The 23055-nt window shown below is 42.6% G+C and overlaps 1 protein-coding gene across 1 annotated transcript in view; it reads right to left on the bottom strand.

Moving 5' to 3' along the window:
• Positions 1-15081, bottom strand: part of CDH22 (cadherin 22) — a 98626-nt gene extending 83545 nt beyond the window's left edge. Inside the window, exons 1-3 of the mRNA XM_027869661.1 lie at positions 15063-15081; positions 14864-15010; positions 14488-14819 (exon numbers count right to left, since the gene is read on the bottom strand). Coding sequence (XP_027725462.1) covers positions 14488-14819; positions 14864-15010; positions 15063-15081 — 498 coding nt within the window. The remainder of the gene's footprint in view (positions 1-14487; positions 14820-14863; positions 15011-15062) is intronic.
• Between the last annotated feature and the right edge of the window lie 7974 nt (positions 15082-23055).

Genomic DNA, 23055 nt, shown 5'->3' with positions numbered 1-23055 from the left:
GAGGTTTGGGGAGGATGCAGGCTTGGGTGCTGGAGGGGGGTGGGCAGAACTGGAGAGAGAGAAGCTAGGCTAGTGGCCCAGTGTGGGATCTAATGGGGGAGGGGGGAAAGGAAGCAGAGGGAACCAGGGCCAGGATGGTGAGGGACGATGGATGACAGCCGTGAGCGATGGGGAAAAGGGCTGTAAAATGGGTTAGCTCTAGGTGCCCGGGGTTCACTCTGGAAATGAGGCTGTTGCTAGGCTACCTCTGGAATTCGACAAGGACGGATGCTCGGAGCGGCTCCCTGGGGTGGGGTGGGGGGTAGGGGAGACTGTGAATTAACTGAAAGTACAGAGAGTACCTTTCCCCTGGAATAGGGGGACTTGACTGAAAAGGGTGAGGCAGAACGGGGACAGGTTATTTTTAAAACCCCAGACCCAGACATTTCAAGGAGAGGGGAAGTTGAGGAAGGATGATTGTGGGTCTGCACTTCAATGATGAAGACAAAAAAAGGACCATCTTTGCAGGAAATGGGAGACTGAGTGGTGGAATGGATTTAGAGCCAATCCTGTCTGCCTCCTACTGTGTGTGTGACCTTGGACAAGTCCTTTAACTTCTATAGGCCTCAGTTTTCTCATTTGAAATAGGAAAATGGGGGCAGCTAGGTGGTGCAGTGGATAAAGCACCAGCCCTGAAATCAGGAGGACCTGAGTTCAAATGTGACCTCAGACCAAACACTTGACACTTACTAGCTGTGTGACCCTGGGCAAGTCACTTAACCCCAACTGCCTAAGCAAAAAAAACAGGAAAATGAAGGTTGCTGGATCTCAGAGGTCTCTAACATCCATTTCAGATCTAAATCCTATGATCCCAAATGGCATAATTGGGGTATAGGGGGAGAAGAAGTAGGTGAGGATGAAAAGAAATCAGATCACAGGCAACTATTTTTCCTAGAAACAGGATAACCGTCTTCCCTTGGAGTATAGGCATACATGTCTAATAGTCTATGAATTTAAATGGCTTCTTTTCTGGGCTTCTGCAGCATAAGGAACCCTGAGGACCACAGGGCTCATGGCAGGCTTTCAAAACCCATTCAGGAGTGCCCTTGAGATGGTAGAGCTGAGCCCTGAGGCTGTTGTGACAAGTCAGGTTCTCCTATGACATAGAAGAGTTCAGAACAAACAGCCCTGAAAGAAAGACTTTGGCTTTAATCTCTCTTGGCCTCAGTTTCCTCATCTGTAAAATGGGAATAATGATACCTATAGTTACCTCAAAGGGTTGTTGCAATGCTCAAATGAGACAGCATACGATTAGCATTCTATAAACTTAAAAGTGGTATTATAGAGGTTAGTTATTATTGGTTGGAAAAGATGATGATAAACTCAAGGACAATGACTGATCAGGAGCTAGGCAGTACAGTGGATACAGCGTCAGGAAGATCTCAGTTCAAATCCAACTTCAGACACTTACTAACTGTGTCACCTTGGGCAAGTCACTTAACCTCTGTTTGCCTCAGTTTCCTCCTCTGTAAAATAGGGATAATACTTAATTCTCAGGGTTGTGAGGATCAAATGAGATAATATTTGGAAAGGACTTAGAACAGTGCCTGGCACATGGGAGGAGCTATATAAATGCTAGCTACTACTATTATTATGGTAGAAAGGATAGTACAATAGGAATTCCCTCACATAAGTTTCAAGAAATTGGTATTGGAAATCTATACCATCACACAGGATCATAGAACCATAAATTTAGAGTTAAATGGGCCCTGAGAGGTCCCTTAGTCTAAGCCCCTTATTTGACAGAAAGATCCAGTGACCTACCCAAAGTCATACAGTTTGTAAGCAACAGAACTGAGATTTTTAATCAAGGTCCTCTCCTTCTAAACATTCGCATTTCCATTGTACCACATTCCCTTCTATGACCTTGGCAACACGATCATGGCCAATACACTTTGCCTCACTTTATTCCAAGTCCTATGAACCACAAGCAACTTTCCTGGTCACCCTTCTCACCTCTCTACGTCCTCTCTCTTGGTGATCTCATACTGGCTGCATGACCTTGGGCAAGTCACAGGAACATAGGAACCTCCGTGGGTTCACTTATCATCTCTACACCCCCAAACCTCCAGCTCCAAACTTTCTTCTCAGTTATAGTCCCACCACTTGGTTGATCCATAGGCATCTCAAGTGCAATGCAACCAAAATAGAATGTATCATCTTCCCCTCTAAACCCATGAGCCCTCCAAAACCTGTTTCTGTTGGGGACAACACCATTCTTCTAGTCAAGAGGATGATAATCCAGCACCAGCACGGGATTCAGGAGGACCTGAGTTCAAATCTGGCCTCAGACACATAACACTTACTAGCTGTGTGACCCTGGGCAAGTCACTTAACCCCACTGCCTAGCCAAAAAAAAAAAAAAAAAAAAGATGATAATCCTCAACTTTCTACTCCCCCCACCAGTTACCAGATCTTGTCCTAATGCACTTCCCTAACGTCTCTCACATCCATCCTCATTTCTCCACTCATACAGCCACCTCCCTAGTTTAAGGCTTTATCACCTTTCACTTGGACCATGTCAATAGCTTCACAATTGAAGTTCTCTGTTCAAGTGTCTCCTTGCTCTGCTCCATCCTTCACAAAGATGCCAAAAAATGTCTTTTTTTCCCAAGCACAGGTCTAATCAGGTTGACCCTTCTCCTCTACTGTCTCTAGTGGTTTCCTATTGCCTGGAAGATAGAATACAAACTTCTCTCCTTAGTGTTTAAAGCCCTCCACAGCTAAGCTCCAGTCTACCTTTCCAGGCTTATTTTCAATTACTTCCTTTCATGTGCCAAAACTAACCTGCTTGCTGCTCCCTGACCTCTGCATTCCAGCCCTCAACCGTGTGCCTCTTCACAGGCTGTCTCTGGAATCCATCCCCTCCTCAGCTTGACCTCTTCAAATCCTTGGTCTTCCTTTAAGGATCAGTATTTGTGCCAAATATTCTAAGAAGACTTTCCTGATGCTCCTACTTCTTTGCACTCTCTCCCTCCCCAAATCATCTTCTACTTTCTCATCTATTTATATATTATATCCCCTGTTTGAATATAAACTCCTTGAAGGCAGGGCCTTTTTCATTTTAGTCTTTGAATCCCTGGCACCTAGTACATTTCATTGCACTTTATAAATATTTATTGAATCAAATTGAATCTCTCCCAGGGGAGTCAAGCCAGAAGATCAGTCAGGGTTTATCCTCCTCCCCCAATATGAGCTTGGTCAAGTCACTGAGCTTCTCTAGGTCTGTTTTCTTAAAAGTTCTATAAATCAGGACAGTTAGGTGGTACAGTGGATAGAGCTCTGGGCTTAGAATCAGGAAGACTCATCTTTGTGAGTTCAAATCCAGCCTCAGACACTTACTGACTGTGTGACCCTGGACAAGTCACTTAATCCTGTTTGCCTCAGTTTCCTCATCTGTAAAATAAGCTGGAAAAGGAAATGGCAAGTCACTCCAGTATCTCTGCCAAGAAAACCCCAAATGGGGTCATGAAGAGTCAGATACAACTGAAAATACTGAACAATAACAATATAAGCCATTAAGATTTCTTCCAAGACTTTCTTGGGCCCCCTTCTCTCCCTTCTCCATTCTTTCTCTTGGTGATGTCATACTGGCTGTGTGACCCTAGGCAAATCATAGGAACCTATGGAGATTCCTCCTAATCAAGGCCCAATTCTATGGTTTTGTAAGCATTTATGCTACTCTCACAAGCTGCTCACCAACCCAGGGTAAATCACCTCACCTCACTAGGCCTCCATTTTCATCATCTACAAAATTGGAGGTTGGATTGCAAAATGCAAAACAGTCACTTTGATTATTCAAAATTTAAATCTTTTGCACAACCAAAATCAATGCAACCAGAATAAGTAAAAGGAAGCTGTTGATTAGTGGAGGGGGAGAACAGGATCTTTGTATGTAATATCTCTGATATAAAAGTCTGATATACAAGATATATGTGGAATTGAAACAAAAATATATATAATGTAAGATATATATAACATTGTGTTATATATGTGTGTATACACTCATATAGTAATAATTTAGTAACTTTTCTCACATAGCTTCAGAATATTTTAATACAAATTAAGTTTATATTAAACTAAGAGTAATTCCCCAATAGCTAAGTGGTCAAAGGATATGAACAATTTTCAAAAGAAGAAATGTAAACTATCAATAACCACATAAAAAGGTACAAATAACTAATATTAAGAAAGTAAATTAAAATTAATTTAAAGCAACTTAAAATTAAAGCAACACTGGAGTTTAATTTCAGTTTTCAAATTTGCAAAGGTGGTCAAAGATAGAAATAGTCAATGTTGAAAGGACTATAGGAAGTATAGCACACTTATTAACTGCTAAAATTGTTGATTGGTCTAACTGCTCTGGAAAATAATATGCAGTTATGTGAGAAAAGCTGCTAAATTATTCATACTTGCTATACTTAAATATACATAGTATTCATATATACATAACCCCACAACTGGGCAGATAACCCACACAAGTCAAAGACAGAAAGAAAGGTCCTGTAGATGCCAATATGGTCATAGCAACACTTTTTGTTATAGCAATATACTAGAAATGATGTGGGTTCCCATCGATTGGTGAATGGCTAAATAAAATGTGGTATGTGAATGCAATGAGACCTTGTTATATCATGAGAAACAATGTCTGTGTAGGATTATAAAGTCTATGAAGGCAATGGAATATTATTGTACCATAAGAAACAATGAGAGATAGCATAATGTAGTGGAGAAGGAAGTGGCCTCAGAGGCAGGAAATCAAGGGCTCAAGTCCTACTTCTGGCACTTACCAGCTGTGTGACCCTGGTTAAGTCATTGGATCATCTAGCATAAATCCCATCATTTTAGAGATGAGGAAACTGAGGCCCAGAGAGGAGGAGTAATTTACCCAAAGTTTAAAAGGTGGGAAGAAATAGAGTTGGGATTCAAATCAAAGTTGTCTGAGTCCAAATCCTTGCATACTTTCCACTATGCCAATGTTCTGGGCTACTCTTGAAGACTTTAAAATATGGAGAAGGTGCTAACTTGCATTAATAGAGAGTTTCCTCCTCTAGTCTGCTATGCCAATGAAATCACATTTCTAATGTGGTCTAATCACTATCCCTATGAAACAGCAAATATGGAGAATGCATTCATTCATTAAGACTCAAACTGATAGGAAGCAAAGAAAATGGAACCAAGAAAATATACACAATTACTATAGTACCATACTTAAAACACACACACACACACACACACACACACACACACACCAAGAGGCATCCGAAAATATGCTTTGATCTATACTCAGAGTTCATTAGTTTTCATACTCGAGATAGATAGCATTTTTATCATGAGTCCTTTGGAATTATCATGGATCATTATATTGATCAGAGTAACTAAGTCTTTCACAGTTGATTATCATTACAATATTTCTGTTACCGTGTACAATGTTCTCCTAGTTCTTCTCACTTCATTTTGCATCAGTTCATACGAGTCTTCCTGGGTTTTTCTGAAACCATCCCCTTTGTCATTCTTACAGAACACCACTATTCCATCACCACCATATATCACAACTTATGTAGTCATTCCCCAATTGATGGGCATCTCCTCAGTTTCCAATTCTTTGCCACCATGAAAAAAAAACTGCTATAAAAATTTTTGTACGTATGGGTCCATTTCCTTTTCCTTTGACTTCTTTGGGGTACAGACTCAGTAGAAATATTGCTGGGTCAAAGAGTATGCACAGTTTTATAGCCCATTGGGTGCAGTTCCCAATTGCTCTCCAGAATGGTTGGACAAATTCACAGCTCCACCAACAGTGCATTGTTAGTATACTCATTTTTCCACATCCCCTCTAGTATTTGTCATTTTCCTTTTCTGCCATCTTAGCCAATCTAATGGGTGTGAGATAGTACCTCAGAGTTGTTTTAATGTTCATTTCTCTAATTATTAGTTATTTAGAGCATTTTTATATAACTATTGATAGCTTTGATTTCTTTTTCTGACAACTTCCTCTTCATATCCTTTGACCATTTATCAACTGAGAAATGGCTCTTATTTCTACAAAATTGATTCAGTTGCCTCTATATTTGAAAAATGAAACTTTATAAGCCCTCTGAATTAAAATTAAATTAGATGATCTTTACTCCAGCTGAAGAGGTCCAGGATAGACAGATTCATAGAACCTCAGAACTGGAAGGAATCTCAGGCACTAATAAGTCCAACCAGACCAAGAATACCCCCGATAAGTGATCATTCAACCTTAGGAAGGAAGGAAACAAGTATTTTTAAGCACCTATTCTGTGCCAGGCACCATGCCAAGTGCTTTACAAATATTATCTCATTTGATCCTTACTATAACCATGGGAGGTTAGTGTTATTATTATTAACATTTTATGGTTAAGGAAACTGAGGCAGACAGAGATTAAGTGATTTGTACAGGGTTACACTGCTAGTAAGTGTGTAAGGCAAGATTTGAACTCAGATCTTCCTGATTCTAAGCCCAACACTCTACCTGCTGTGCCACCTAACCCTACTCTAAAGACTTCTAGTAAGTTGCCCATTTTCCTGGTCCCAGTTCCATGGTTCAACTGATAGGGCATTTTTTCCTGACGTCAAGCCTTAATCCATCTCTTCAAAACTTCAGCCAACTTCTTTGAGTTCTGCTTGCTGTGGTCAAACAGCACAAATCTATGTGACAAGTACACATGAAAGCCCTTCACGTTCTTTAAGGCCGCTTTCATGCCCCATCTCCAAGCTTCTTCCAGTCTCGATTTCCCTTGCTCCTCACCTGGTCCTTCTATGCCTCCTATCAATCTTGAGGCCTTTCACCATCCTGGCTACACTTCTCTATTTTATCAATGTCCTTCCTAAAATGTGATAGCCACACCTGAACCCCGCAGTCTAGATGCTGTATGACCAATACCAGCACTGTGCTGATAAAGGCTTAACCACAGGCTGGGGCTGGGGGTGTGAAATGTACCCATGACACTTTTAAGTTTAATCTGAATCATTAATATTTTCTCCATCACTTTCTTAAGTCTAGGCAATCAACAAAACAATCAATCAAGTCCTGATTTGGAGCATTTGCAGGTTTCTGAGGCGTAAATGCTTATGCTGAAAATGTAACAATCAGCTCTCTCCAGCTATTGAGCTGCTCCTGCAGACCCCTGACCAGGATACTGCAGTGGGTAGGGCTGTCATCTTCCTCTCTCTAGGCACTGTATTGCTCTTAATGAAGTCTAATCTGCATTGTCTGATGTAGTATACTTTCCTTTCAATACAGAGATTGTAACTACCCAGTGGAATACTATATACCTCATCTGATCATTTCTGGGTCAGTTAGTTTTACTTAACTGTTTTTCTTTGGTATAGTAAGAGGGTTGGAAACATAGATCAGGAAGAGACTGTGAGATAAATAAAACCCAAACGGAATTAATAAAACTCTAAAAATATCATTTGAAAGGACTGGACTAGATCTCTAAGGTCCATTCTGATTCTAAATCCTGTAATTCCTACCAACCCCCTCCTATCTCAGAAACTCAGCCTATGGTAATGTCTATACTCATATCGAACGTAAGGTAATGTAACTCTTTACATTTCCTCAAAGACTACAAAACAATCCACTCTTTTGTAGGGAAATAATCACTCTGCCTTACAAGAGGTAGTGCTGTCTAATTAGAAGAACACCAAGGTCAAGTTCCCACTAACTTATTATATGACCTTGGATAAGTCACTTCCCAAAATCTAGGTGTGTTTCCTCATCGATAAAATGGAAATTAATAATTCCAGTCCAAGGCACAGAAATCAAGCATGATAACATTTGAAAAAGTAAGAAGCACAAGAGATATTCTAAAGGAATAGAGAAAGAAAGTCTGGGCTTGCCTCCTTAAAAACACCAAAGATTTAAGATGCCAGATCTCCTGCCTTCATTCCCAGGTTTGTTCTTATGCCCTAGGCATAGAGTTGGCACAGAGAGGCTGCCTTATATAGTGAAAAAAAATCTGTATTAGGATGTAATTGAAAGAGTCCTGGATTTGGAGTCAGATTAATTAGGTTTGAATCTCACACTTGCTATTTACAACCTTCAGGCCTCAGTCTTCTTCACTGAAGAGGGGGGGAATGTTTGAACCAAATAATCCAGTCTCTTCCAACTCTAAAGTCTATAAATCTATGAATAGGAGACCTAGGTTTGAGCCTCAACTCTGCCCCCCAATTCCCTGGGTTACCTTGAGAATGTCACTTCTCCTTTAGAGATGTCTATATCTATCTATCTATCTATATATCTATATATATATATATGTATGTATGTATCTATGTATCTATGTATGTATGTATCTGGGCTATTACCACCATAGAAAGTCAACCCAGCCTCTCACTCCAGCTCACTCACCCCTCTCATGCATATCACTGCTGTTAATCTTTTTTTTCCAGGTCCCAATCACTGACATCTGCATACTCCTTCTATGAAAATCTTTTATATGAACTGGAATTTGGTTATGTAAATTTTATGAGAACATCACTGCTGGGTGAACAGCTGGAGTGGGAAGAAACAAAGGCAACAGGTTTTATTTAATGCCTACCAAACAGAGAAAATAGTTAGCCAGTCCCTTGCTGCCACTAAACTGTCCTGAGAGATTATTGGCTGTAGCTGAGTCCAGAGCTGGAAGCCCTTGAAAGATTCTAGCCCAACCCAAAGGGGTTCAAGCAGCCTGAGATATTCACTCAAATACCCTGGCATCTGCCCTTTCCTTTAGGTTCTAAGCAAAGTTGATCTCCAAGACAGAACCATAGAACAGTATAGCCAGAAGGGAGTAGACCTTAATATACTGAATGTTAAAACACAGAATGTCAGAGCTGCAAGACACCATAGAACACAGGATATAGAATGTTAGAGCTTTAAGGGCCCCTAGACAAAGTCTAATACAAAACCACAGTTTGCCAGAGGTGGAAACTGAGGCCTAGATAGGGGAAGTAACTAGGCTAAGTAGCTACTGAGCTGTGAAGCTGAGACTGGAACCCAAGAATCCTGACTTCGAATCCACTACTCTTTCCACTAAACCACGCTGTCTCTCACCAAGCCAGTCCATGTCTCTGGAGAGGGATGATCTTCAGAGCAGACAAAGGATTTCATGGACAGATTCAAGAGACATGAAGAATCACCTCCAACCCAAAAACACCAAAATATCTCCCTCATATTCAGATACTTATCTGAAAATCCACCACGAATGCTTCCCCCCTCTCCCAAGTTAAGAAGCATTACCCTTTTTTCTATTCCTCTTTTCAAGTACACATTCCCCTAGCGGAAATCAAGCCTGTTATTATCAGTCATTAATACCTCAATGTGAATGAGTTCACTAGGTCACTTCCTATAGAACAGCTGGATCCAGCTCAGAACTTGGGGGGAGAAAAGGAGTACTCCTTTTCTCCCTAGAAGAATACTGTGTTGCAAACAGGTCTGGGTGGACAATGAAGTTGGACATAGGAGGAGCCTATGAGTGGACTGAAGCCAAGCTAGGAACCTAAGAAGGAAAATCAAGGGCTGAAATGAGAATGATTTGGGCCTCCATCCTTATCACTCACTTCACTCCGTACTTAGAGGCCCAACTCCCTATTCCTCTTCCCTCGATAAAATTCAAATGCCTCATGAAACCATTCCTCAGTCCTTCCCAAACTACCTTGTACTTAACTTCTTTGTATAGATTTGCGTTTACTAATTTTATATTTATGCTCTCTATATGTTTATATGTACCTGCCTCCCCATTTATAATATAATCTTTACAAGCAGAGATTGTTTCATTCTTTGTACCTTTATCCCTGGTACCTAACTGCCTCGAACATATCAGACACTTGAGAAATTCTTGTTGACTGATTAATTTGTATTTGAGGTTCTCTACAATCTGCAGCTCCTTAAACTTTCCAGCCTTATATCATCATAGCACTCTCTTTCAAGTGATCTGCATCAAACTGGACAACTAGTTAACCCCTAAACATATCTCTCACATTCACACCTCCTCCATGAAATCTTCCCTGGAGGAATACTCAAAGAGAAGGTTTCTTTCTCTCCTTTGACACCACGCCCCCTCACAAGAATAACATGGTTTGTACCTCTCTTAAGCCCTAAGTTCTATTTTTATTATAGTTACTGATGTTACAAGTCATTGATAGATGACTGATTAATAAGCAAGAAGGAAATAAGCATTTATTAAGTGCCAACTACATGTCAGTCAATGTGCTGCACACTGTATACATATTACCTTATTTGATCCTCACAATAACCATGGGAGGTAAGTGCTATTATTAAAATCCCCATTTTACATTTGTGGAAACTAAGGCAGACAAAGCTTAAGTGAATTGTCTAGAGTCATACAGCTAGCAAGTGTCTGAGGTCACATTTGAACTCAGGTCTTCCTTATTCCAGGCCCAGCACTCTATCCACTGGACCACTTAGACAGAGAGACTATACATACACACACACACACACACACACACACACACACACACACACACACACACAATAGATAGATGATAGATATAGATATAGCTGCTGCTACATATCTAATACATATGGTTCTATCCAATCAGTTGCTAAGTTTTTTTCAGTTTTACCACCATCTCTCATATCAATCTCTTTCTCTCTAATCACAAGGCCACCACCTTAGTTCAGGCACTCATCTCTGAACTGGTTTCCCTGCCTCCAGTCTCCCCATTTCTTTTTTTTTTTTTTTTGGCTAGGCAATGCGGTAAAGTGACTTGCCTAGGGTCACACAGCTAGTAAGTGTTATGTGTCTGAGGCTGGATTTGAACTCAGGTCCTCCTGAATCAGCTGCCCCAAGTCTCCCCATTTCAATCCATCCTCCATACAGTTACCAAATGGATATGCCTAAAGCACAGCTCTGCCCATGCTACTCCCCTGTTCAAGAAGCTTTAGTGACTTCCTATGACCTCTAGAATAAAATAAAAACTCCTGTTTGGACATTTAAGATCCCTCCCAATCTGGTTCAAAATTCTGTCACATTCTTTTGCACATCTTTCACATCCTCTCTCTCAGCTCAAGCACCATTTCCTACAAGAAGCACTTCCTGATTTTCCCAGTTGTTCCACCACCAATTACTTTGAATTTACTTGTCTATATATGTGCTTGTTTCCTCCCACTTTTATATAAGCTCCTTGAGGACAGGGACATTCATTTTGTGTTTTTTTTCTCTTCAGGGCTTATCACAGTATCTGGCAAATAGCAGTTGCTTAATAAATATCTACAAAATTGAATTGAAAATGTGGCAAAGTGGATAGAGTCAGCTATAGGGTCTGCAAAACCTGGATTCCAGTTCACAGATAAGCTGCAGACATCACATGGAAAGAATTTCTGTATACCAACGAAATTACAAGTCTAGATTAAAAAAGCGGGGGGGGGGGGGGGGAAGATTGTGTCATAGCTTTTTTACTACACCATGAGATTCTGGAGAACCAGGCAATATTATTCACCTCTCTCACCCTCAGGGTCTAGCATCCAACTTGGCTAGGTGCTTAATATTTCTAAATGCTGTTTCTTGAACTGGGGAAGGGAGTACAAAAAGGAAAGAAGTCAAACCATGCCCTACATTATTTTTGTCAGGGCTGCTTCAAACTGACCGTATATCTCCTTTCCCCAATTACTAGGTCTGTGGAAGTCCCTTCTTTTCTTTTTAAACTTTTTTCTTTTTTTATTATAAACTTAATGAACATTTCAGTATATAAAAAAGAACAAAAAAGAGGATTATATATGAAAAATTGTAAGCTTCTGTAACATAGAGTTGTGGATACATGTTAAATTTAATATAACAATAAGATGACCATCATGTTTGTCTTTATCTCCTTCTGAACTTCCTTCTTCTCTTTTATGGATGTTTAAAAAATGTTTCATTAATGCTCCTTTGTTTCATATTTTTTTACATCACTATCATTAGCCACCAACTCCTCCCCTCCCCCAACAGAAGCCTTCCCTTGTCAAGAACAAGTATAATGAATCAAAACAAATCTACCCATTGGCCACATCCTAAAATCCACGTCTCATTCTTCACTCTAGTCTATCACCTCTTTGCTAAGGGGTGGGAAACATGTTTCATCATTAGTCTTCTGAAGTCATGATTAGTCATTGATCAGAAAGTGTTTCAAAGTTGTTTTCCTTTACATTAGTAAAATCGTTGTATAAATTATCCTGATTCCCTCCCTTTCTTCAATGCTCATTTCAAGTGTTCTAGTCCTGTATGAAGTCTTCCCTGACCATGTGCACTCCTCCCATTTTTTGTAGACTTTGCCTAGCCTTACCATTTATCACCATTCCCTCTATATCAGGGTTATGTTTGTATGTAGCTTTCCCTAACATTAGCCTGTGAGCTTCAGAGACAATGTATTCATTTATTTTCATATGCCTAGAGCTAAGCACATAGTAGGTGCCTAATAGAAGTTTGTTGAGTTGAATTTGTTGAATAAACCTTAGGCAGCTTACTTCTTCCCATGGGCCTCGGCTTCCCTACCTGTGAAATGAGGAGGATGGCCTAAATGATCTCTAAGGTTCCTCCAGCTATAAGCCTCTATGGTTTTATCACTGCTCCTACAAAAACCTTCTCAATCTCCCAGTTTCCCTATTTCTGTTGAGATACCCTGGGTTTCCTAATCATGAGTCATCTTTGATTCTTCCTTCAACAGCCACGAATTATTTGTTGTCAAGCCTTGTTCGTTCTAATTCCAACAATGTCTCCAACATATAACCCCTTCCCTCCCCTAACGTGGCCACCACCCTAGTCCAGTCCTTCAACATCTGCCTTCACAACTATTTTAACAGTCCTTTCAAATGGTCTGCCTGCCTGTAACCTCTCCTCTCTCCAACTCATCTTTCACATAAAGGTACAAATAATCTTCCTAATGCACAGTTCTAACTATGTCACTCCACTTCTGAAGATTCTTCTGGGGCGCCCTCATGTTACTGGGATAAAACCTGAACTCCTCAGCCCCACCTTTAAGCCTCTCCACTATTAGACTCCAACTCACCTTTCAAGCCTTATTTACTCCAAATTACACATTCTACCTTCTTGCAAAATGGACAACTAGCCGATATAAAACTCAACCTGCCACTTCCCAGCTCTATGAAGTGCTGCAAGCTGCCGTCCCTTGGCCTCTCCAGATTTCAGAATCCTCTTGAATGTTCTGCTCAGGCCCCACCACCACATAAAACTTGCTGTACTTTTGCAGGCTGTTTAATGGTCTCTCCCTCCTCAGACTTCCCCAGAGTACTTGTTTTGGATATCCCTTTGCCACCTTTCCCCATCTTACCCTAGCCTAATCTTAATTGTGGACATATCTCCCCAAGTAGACTACGAGTTCCCTGGCTTCCTTTAAGTTCCAACTAAAAGTTATCTTTTACAGAAACCTTGCTAAACCTCTCTTAATTCTTTTTTATCTTGTATTTATCTTGCTTTGTGTATATTTGTTTGCATGTTGTCTCCCCTATTAGATTGTGAGCTCCTTCAGGGCAGGACTGTCTTTTGTTTCGTTTTGTATCACCAGCATTTAGCATAATGTCTGGCACATAGTAGGTATTTGATAAGTGTTTACTGATTGATTGAGAGGAGGAATGGTATCGGTTTCATATTTGTTTCTCCATCCAGTGCCTTCAACAAAATAAGAACTTCAATGCAAAAAGCACTTATTAAGTACATGAGCACCTACTATCAAGGTACTATGATAAATACTAAATAAAATCCCTGTTGAAATAAATTAGATTCTACCATCCTTCCCAGTTCTAGCATTTTTGTATTCCAAGGTCCCTTCCACTTCTGGTATTCTACATTCATGGGATCACAGATTTAGAACTGGAAGGCATCTTATGGGTAATTTAGTACAATGGTCACATTTTCAGATGAGGAAAATGAGGTACATAGAGGTAAAGTGATTTGTGTGATATTGGCAAAGGCAGGATTTCAACCCAGGTCTTCCTGGTTCAAAATCCAGTGCTCTATCTGCTACAAAGTTCTTAGTTTCCCTGAGATTCTATGTTTTAAGTACTTCTCAGATCTGACACTTTGCATTCTGTGTTCGGAAGTCCCTCCAAGGTCTAAAATACTCCATTCTAAGGACCGTTCCCTTCTCTCATATTCTAGGTTCTAAGGAATTTCCTTGCTGACATTCTAAGTTCCAAGGAGTTTCTCTGCTCTGAAATTTTAGGCTCCAAGAAGTTTCTCTGCTCTGACATTATAGGCTCCAAGAGGGATCTCAGCTCTTACATAGTAGAGCCTAAGATGTGTTCCAGCTCTGATATTTTGAGTTGCTTTAGGATTCTAGGGACTTGGCCATCATCTCCCTGATGGCAGGAAGGAGACCCCGGTTGGGGGAGGAAGAAGGTAGGAAGGAAAAGGAAAAAAAAATATGAGGGAGGGAGGGAGGGAGGGAGGAGAGAGCATCTCCTTCCCCCCACCCCCTGAACTTTACCTTGCCCACATACAGGGGCTCGGTACCCGTGTACTCTTCCACCACGAAGAATTGGTTCCAGACCCAGCCTCGCTTTACTCGACCACTGGCTAGGGCTCCGTAGTCTTCCTCTGGCCCTGATATGGCTGGGGTCCCAGAAGCCCACAAGCTTCCCAGAAGCAAAAGAAGCGGAGGCAGCAACAGCGGCGGCAGAGACAAGCTGGCCCCCACAGGCCTCCCCCCGGCTCCGGGGCACGGCCTCCTCATATTTCTCCGTGGTGAGAACCGGGCGCAGGCACATGGACGGAGAGGCTGCGCCCCAGGATGCACCTGAGCCGCGGTCACATATTGGTCTCAGGCCCCCCGGGGGGCCAAGGTCAGGCCAGTGCTGGGACACCTGAGCTCCTCATGGCACGTCCGATTGGCTCAGTGGGGCAGGATGGACTGAAGCACTGACCCCGGGGGCGGGGCCCTGGTGCGGCGCCCAACTGGATAGGGGATCGCCGCTCGCATCGGAGGCCCCCCACTCCGGGCTTGGCGACTCCTTGCCCCGGTCGGGCGACGGTCTCGAGATCACTCAGAAACTCCGCTCTTGCCCGGGCTACGCCGGGCCATCTCCAGGCTCCGAGGCAGTGGTTGGGGAGTGGACGCTTCAGGCTCGTGGCGGAGTCTTCCTTGGGCCTGGTCAGGCGGGCAGACTGTTGTCTGGGTGGCCCACTCCAGGAGCCTGGAGGAAAGAGAGAGATGTCAGCGGCAACTTTGCGAGGGGACGTTGACCGCCCTTTCCCTATGAAGCGCTACCTCACCTTTGCCTTCCTTTCACACACTCCACGTGTGGGACTCTTTCCCTCTCGATTTACTGCTTATGTGCATTTGAGCAAGGGTTGTCACCCCTCTGGATAAACTAAATAATCTCCAGAGTTCCTTCCAGATCTAAATCCTATGGTGCCTCTTCCCTCCAGTCCTCCCTTTCCTACCACCCCTTCTTTCCCCCAACCCTATACCACCACCCCACTACCACCACCACACACTCACACACACACACATACAAACTTCCCTAATACTACTCATTCCCAATGAGCCTTTCCACTAAATCAGTATCTCTGTATAGTTGGTTGGCCTAAAAGTCAGGAGACCTGGGTTCTAATCATACCTCTGTCACTAACTTCTTACTGACCTTGGACCAGTCACTTTATTTCTAGGAACCTTAAATTCTTCCTCTGTAAAATACTAATCTGGCTGGTCTCTCAGGTACTTCCACCTCAAATATTCTCTATACCAGGGATGGGGAACCGGGGGCCTGGAGGCCACATGTGGCCCTCTAGGTCCTTGGGTGCAGCTCTTTGACTGAATCCAAATTTTACAGAACAAATCCTTTTATTAAGTGAATTTGTTCTGTGAAGTTTGGATTCAGTCAAAGAGCTGCACCCAAGGACCTAGAGGGCCACATGTGGCCTTCAGGCCCCCGGTTCCCCACCCCTGCTCTATACTATGATTCACCTCTTAAAGTTGAGGCTGGACCCTATGAACCTCAGAGTAAAGATGACCCTGCCCTCTTGAAGAAAAGACCCTAATGTCTCTTTTGCCCTAACACCCATCAGTCATCTCTGAACTAATTTTTATTCTCCACCTGAGATGCAGCCTTGGGCAATGCCTGGACCAAATTATATAGTTAGCAAATTCTAGATTATTAGAACTGGAAGGGACCTTAGAACAGGACAAATGTTTCAGGGGGAATGAATGAATGAATGAATGAATGAAAATGCATTTTGAGGAGGTAACACCTGAGGTAGCACTGAACTGAGCCTTGAAAGATATCACATGATGGTAAGGCATCTATGCCTTATCTATAAAAACATAGTCTCCTGAAATGTATTCTTTCCTCCTCTCTCTGAGCTAAGCAGGTCCACCCAGAAGCTATGACATTTATGGGGTTTGAATTGTGGGGACTCAAAAGGAATCTTTATTTAAGAGGGCATGACTGGGAAACTGAGGAAGAAGTATGTCTATAAATCATCTCCAGATTAGCTGAGATCCAGGGCCTGATGCCAATATTTACAGATCAAGGTTTTATTCCCTACATTCAGGCCCCAGTTGAAATAAGACTGGAATTATAGACAAGGAACGGTCTCTGACACACAAGCCTTCATTTTGGGAAGGTTATGACTCTCTGGGGAATGGCTAGAGAGCCCAAGATAGCTCCCTTGGCTCTGTCAGCTAGTTCCAAGCCCCATCACTGCTCAACAGGGAGATATTGTGAGGAAGAAAGGACTGGGAGATGGCTTGAGGCCTCCTCCCATGGGAAGTAAGAAGGGATATAGGGGAAGCAATGATGGAGAAGAAACAGGAACACCTCCTTCCATTCAGCTAGACCAGTCTCCTTACCAAGCCCCAGAGCCTGTCCTCAGTGGAGGAACTCCATGGCTGACCAAAACTAGGAATCCCTGGACCTCACCAAAAGTACTCTCAGATCCCCTTCATTTCTAAAAATTCTGTTTTTCTATGGTCTCTTCCAACCCTAACAATCTGCAATTCTTCCTCAGCCTCTTTGCCTGTCCCCTATTCCCACTTCCATTACTCCTTCTCTAAATAAGAGGAGAGGTGATTTGTCCATTTTAACTCACAATCTAGCTGGTTTGAAGTATGATCTCTTTAAAACCCAGACTCATTTCTTGTAGATTCTAGGTTTATAAATATGTGGAACTACTTGGATATGAATGAAAGGTCCTGGAAATCTCTCCAGAACGTGTTAGGAAGATGAGAACTTTCCCTTTCCCTCCCCCTTCAACTTTAACAGATGGAACACAGAATGTCAGAGCTGGAAGGGACCTTAGACACCAACCATTCCAACTTCATTTTACAAAGGAGGGTGCTTGAGATCTCAAAACGCTAAGTGGGGTAAAGGGAGATCCTGAACAGAATATGCTGAATTCCCCAACCGTGTAAATTTTTCCTGGGTGGGCTCTCTTCTTACCTGCTGTGACCTGTGGGTGCCCATTTATGTGTGCATGTCCCTGAATAGAACAGCTGGAATGGGCCTTTGGACATACAGTGTCAGCACTGGAGAGAATGTCAGAACCTTCGGCATCATTTAGTCTACCCCCTCATTTTAACAGATAAAGAACCTGGGACCCAGAGAGGGAAAGGAACTTGAGAAAGGTTGCACAGCTGCCTTAACGGCAGTGCCTACACCCACGTGCATGTGTTTGGTGACAGGGCCAGCCTTGGCAGATCTGTCTCTGGGTGTTATTAATGGGCCGGTCCCTCCCTCTCTGGGGCAGTAATGACGACATTAATAAAGCTTCGTGCATGAGAGACACTACATAAGTACAGCCCTCACTGACATTAAATCAGCTTGGCCCCAGTGCCGACCCTGCCACCCCCACTGGCAGCTCCTCCGACAAGCGAGTGGGTCATTCATCACCCTCCTTTGTTTATAGACTTTCCGTCAGGGCTCATAAGCAGCCGATTTAATCCCTCTGGCAGGACATGGGCCCAGAGCGGCCCCCAGGCAGCAGCTGCTTCCTCACACCAATATCCTTACCAGTGCTAAAGATTTCTTCTCAACAGCAAGGCCCGGCTTTGTTAAGGGACCCTCTCCAACCCCCCACCCCAGCTTAGAGCAGCTTACGGTTCTGTAGCACCATAGGGTTTACCAAGTACTTTCCTTACCACAGCTCTGAGAGGTAAGGGAGTGACAGTATTATTACTCCCATTTTATATCCAAGGAGACTACGACTCATAGTATCATGGACTGAAAGCTGGGAGGGGCCTTGGAGCCATCTAGTCCAACTAGTTCATTTTACAGATGAGGAAGCTAAGGCTCAGAGATGTTAAGTGACTTGCCTGGGGTCCTACTGCTGACTCCAAGCCCAAGACTCTATTGCTAGCCACTTAGGGTCTTAGAGATTTGTTCAAGTTCACACGGCTAATAATCGAAAGAGCTGGGATGGAGGGCTGACTATTCAGTCCATTTTTCTTCCACTATGAAGATAGTCTCCGAGACTGTCCCTATCATCCTCCAGTGGCCCACAAAAAAAAAAAAAGGATAGCTCCATTCCCTTCCAGATCCCAGAGGCTTTGGGAGTCTCCAGAGACATTTGGACACATGAGCAGTTGCTAGTTATCAACAGTCTAGTTCACCTGCCTCTCACCTTTCTGGTCTCACACTATTACCTGATCCTGAACTCCAAATTCAGGGTAGCCCTGCACATAGCTCTCCTCCCACTTCCCAGGGCTGAATTTGGATGCCAAGTGAGAGCAGCCTAGGGCACTGAAAGGTACAAAACTCAGAGTCAACAATCCTTAGCTCCAGCCCTGCCACAGGGTTACTTGTGTAATGTCAAGCAAGTTTCTTCCCTTCCCTGGGTCTTAGTTTCCTCATCTCTATAATGAAAGAGTTGGGCTAGATTAGGGATTTTAACCTTTTTGAATTGGGGACCCCTTTGACAGTCTGGCAAAGTCTATGGACCTCTTTTTCAAATAAAATTTTTTTAATTCATAATTGAAGGAAATGCAAAATTTGAGTTAGAGATTCATGAAAATAAAGATGTCATCTTTTCCCATCCAAGTTCATGGACCACTTGAAATTTATCCTGGAGATGGTCTCTATAGTCCCTTTCAGCTCTGGTATTCTGTGTTCTAAGGTTTCTCTCATTATCCAACAAGTAGCATTTATTAAGTATTATTTCTGTGCAGAGCACTTAGTACAGGAGACCCAACATTCAGATAAGACACAGCCCCTGCCCTCATGGGGAATTCACAGTATAGTAGCAAATTAGGGCACAAACATAGAAAACTATAATGTACAACATTCTAGAGTAAATACATTAGAGGTATACAAGCAAAGTGCCATGTGATGTCTGAGGAGGAAAGGTTAACATTCTCTGCTCTAGGGGCCCTTCCAGTTTTGACAGTCTATGCTTCTCTTCTAGTAAAGAGTATATATTACATAGAAATCGAGATCATAGTCTTAAAATTCAAAATGATCTTAGAGGTCATCTAGTTTAGCCATCTTCATTTTACAAAAGAGGAAACTGAGGTTCGGTGACTTGCCCTAAGTCCCAGAAGCACTATTTGAACCTAATTGCTTTCCTGCTAAGACCATGGATCTATCAACTATACTATTTCATCAGACTTAGGGCAGCAGCTTCTGAACCACAGGAAAGGTGTGGTTGAGTTGACTCAGCAGTCATTGCTGCTTTCCCTGTCTGGAATGCTTTCCCTATCCCCAAACCCAGAACCCTTCATCCAACCTTCATTCTTCAAGGCTCAGATCAGGTTCTACCTTCTCCAGGAAATATTCCCTGACCCTCCCAGCCCATGAAGATCTCTTCCTTTGAGCTATCACTCTTACTGTCTCTACCACTACTTGGGCACACAGTATAGACTGATGGCCTCCGAACATGTCTAGAATTTTAAAGCTCAAAGAACACACAATAGAATGTCAACAAGAACTCATACAGGGCTAGTAAAGATGAGTATGGGGTCAGGATCCCAGCAGCCTTCTAATTGGTCTCCTAGCTTCCACTTTCCTCTCTCTAGCTCATTTTCCATGCCTGTTGAAAGAATCATCCCTAAAGCACAGGTCTGATGGTCATGTCAGTCCTCAGCTCAGGGATCTTCAAGAATTCTCTCTTGCCTCTAGCAAAAAATACAAACTCATATCCTTGGCGTTTAGAGTTCTCCTTCAAAGTCCTCACTTTTCTTCTACAGGCCTACTCATCATTTCCCAATCTTAGCATTGTGTGCTGCACTGGCTAACACCTATGCTTGCAATGTTCTCCCTCCTTGTCTCTTGGAATCCCTTGCTTTTTTCAAAGCTCAACAAAAGTGCTTTTGGGAAGTCTTCCCATAGCCACCTAGTTGTTAGCACTCTCCCCTTCCTCAAATGATCTTGTATTTGTTTGTTTGTTTGTTTATATGCTCTATCCCCCAGGAGAAGACATGCTTCTTGAAGGCAAGGACTATTTTGGGGTTTGAATTTCTATCCCCAGCATCTAGCACAGCATCTAGCTCATAGTAGGTGCTGAATAAATGCTGATCAAATAGAATTCAGCAGTAAAGACCAGCGCAAAGCTAGGCACACAGTAAGCATTTGATCAAGACTCATGCAGAACCAGGCAGTCTGTCAGTAAGCAATAGCATAAGGTTGTGTACACAGTAATAATAGCTGACATTTATATAGTGCTTTAAGGTTCATAATATCATAGATTTAGAGCTGGAAGGGACTGCAGTGGTGGTTTAGTACAAGCTTATTATTTTACAGATAAAGGCCTGGACAGGGTAAATGATTTTTAGCAAGTGGTACAGTTGGGATTTGAACTCATATCTTCTAAGCATCAAATCCAGCACTCTTTCCACTGCCTCCTCAGTTTGGAAGGTGCTTGAAATAAGTATCACATTTGAGCCTCCAGACAACCATTTGAGGTAGGACCCCACAGGTGTTTTTATCCTCATTTTACAGGTGAGGCAGATTGCATGGTTTGTCCATTGTCACATAGCTAGTAAATGTCTGAGGTGAAATTTGAATGCAGGGCTTCCCAACTCCATTTCTAGTGTTGTCTTCATTACACCTTGCTACTCTGGAAAGCAGGCACTGAGTAGAAGCTCAAACAGGGCTGGACACCCAGTAGGTATTCAATAATGAATTGCTAGCTGCTGGATTTTCTGGGATTTCTCAAGCAGTTTCTCTCTTTTTCTTTCCAATGAACACCCACCCTCTTGGGCCTGCTGACTTACTATTTTGAGCTCAGTCCTATTTAGCTCACCCCACATTGATTGAGTGCCTACTACGCACCCAGCACTGTTTCTCCAGCCTTGGCCTGCTCTTTTCTTTCCTGAGGGCAGATATTCCTGCACACTGCATGTCCTTTCCTAATTTCCCAATTCCCCCTCAGCATTACTCTTGCCTGGCATAATCGCCATGGCTCAGCTGCTTCAGGGCCTTCATTTATTACTCAGCCCAAGATCCTTTGAGAGCTCTCTGTGGGCATGAGCTTACTGTCCTACCAGTTAACCCTATCTTATTCCTGCTGTGACGATCTTTCAGGGCCATTTGGAGGGTGTGGTAAAAATAATTTTGCCCCAAAGCCCCTGTGATGAAATGCCCAGGATAGCAAGGGTTCAGTTTTTCTACTACTATATAGGTGAATTCAGATTTATCTAGATAACATTTCAGGCCTTTGTGGTCCAAGGCACACCATTAACATTCACATAGGGTTACCATATCTAATTCAATGCAATGCAACATTCATTAAGTACCTACTGTATATGGAGCAGTGGATAAGATGGGAAATTTTGATAAGGTTTCTACCCACTTTTCACCTCTTACTCTTGGCTAAGTAATCAGATCAATACTACCATTGCTTCTGGAAAGTGATTGCTTCAGTCATTGGTCTGCTGTCTGGCCACCACTCTCCTTTATGTGTTATCTTTCCTTGTAGTATGTATATGGAAGCTCCTTGAGGGCAGGGACTATTTCACTTTTGTATTTGTATTGCCAACAATTAGCACGACTCCTGGCACAGAGGAAGCACTATACAAGTACTGTTTAAAAATTCATCTGGGGGGCAGCTAGGTGGCGCAGTGGATAGAGCACCGGCCCTGAAGTCAGGAGGACCTGAGTTCAAATCCGACCTCAGACCAAACACTTGACACTTACTAGCTGTGTGACCCTGGACAAGTCACTTAACCCCAATTGCCTAAAAAAAAAAATTCATCTGTAGTCTCATGGATGAGTCCTATATATATCTGCAATGACTATGCTATGACATATAATGACAGATAATATACAGTATTATATGATGAGCACACTAGAGAGGTACAAAGTCCCTCAGGGGGAGTTGCACCCTGGGCCTATAGAGTACCTCAAGGTAAGATACAAGAGTGACAGTTGTCATGGGGAGGGATTATGGAAATGTGCCCCTGGGTTCACAATTATGATCAAATACCTTGAGCCCAAACCCCATTTGATCTGTACTAGTTATAGCTGTAACCAGATTTATGTATAAGAATTTTAAAGGAATAAAGAGCAGAGGACTTGGCAGAGGAGAGAGCTTTCTCCCTCCTCCCTCCCTTCAGTTTCCCCATTGTTATTAGCAGGGAAACTCTTTAAATCAGTTATACGCTTCAGAATCTGAGGCACAGGTCCCTATAGCTTCATACTCAGCAAAACATACACACACAAACACACACATACACACACACATACACACACACACAACTTCTACTCTCACCTCTGTTCCTTCCCTGACAATACCAGTTCAGGGTTATCCCACCGAAGGTGAGGGAAGGGAAAGGAAAACTCTTCTCCCCATTTGTACCATAGATGTGTTCTAATCATTTCATACTGGAATTCTAACAGCCTTTTCTCAAACCTAATCCTCCTTGACCTCTCTGCAGCATTTGACACTGTTGATCATCTTTTCTTTCTCGATGCTCTCTCTTCTCATGGGTTTTACAACACTGTTCTCTCCTGCTTCTCCTATTTGAGTAAACACTCCTTTTCAGTCACCTTTATTGAGTCTTCATCCAAATTATGCCCAAGTGAGTGTCCCCCAAGGCTCTGTCCTGGACAGAGACTCTGTA

Source organism: Vombatus ursinus, unplaced genomic scaffold (genome assembly GCF_900497805.2).
Source record: "Vombatus ursinus unplaced genomic scaffold, bare-nosed wombat genome assembly UNPS02014793.1, whole genome shotgun sequence".
In the NCBI taxonomy this organism is placed as follows: domain Eukaryota; kingdom Metazoa; phylum Chordata; class Mammalia; order Diprotodontia; family Vombatidae; genus Vombatus; species Vombatus ursinus.
This window is presented reverse-complemented; position numbering and strand designations above follow the sequence as displayed.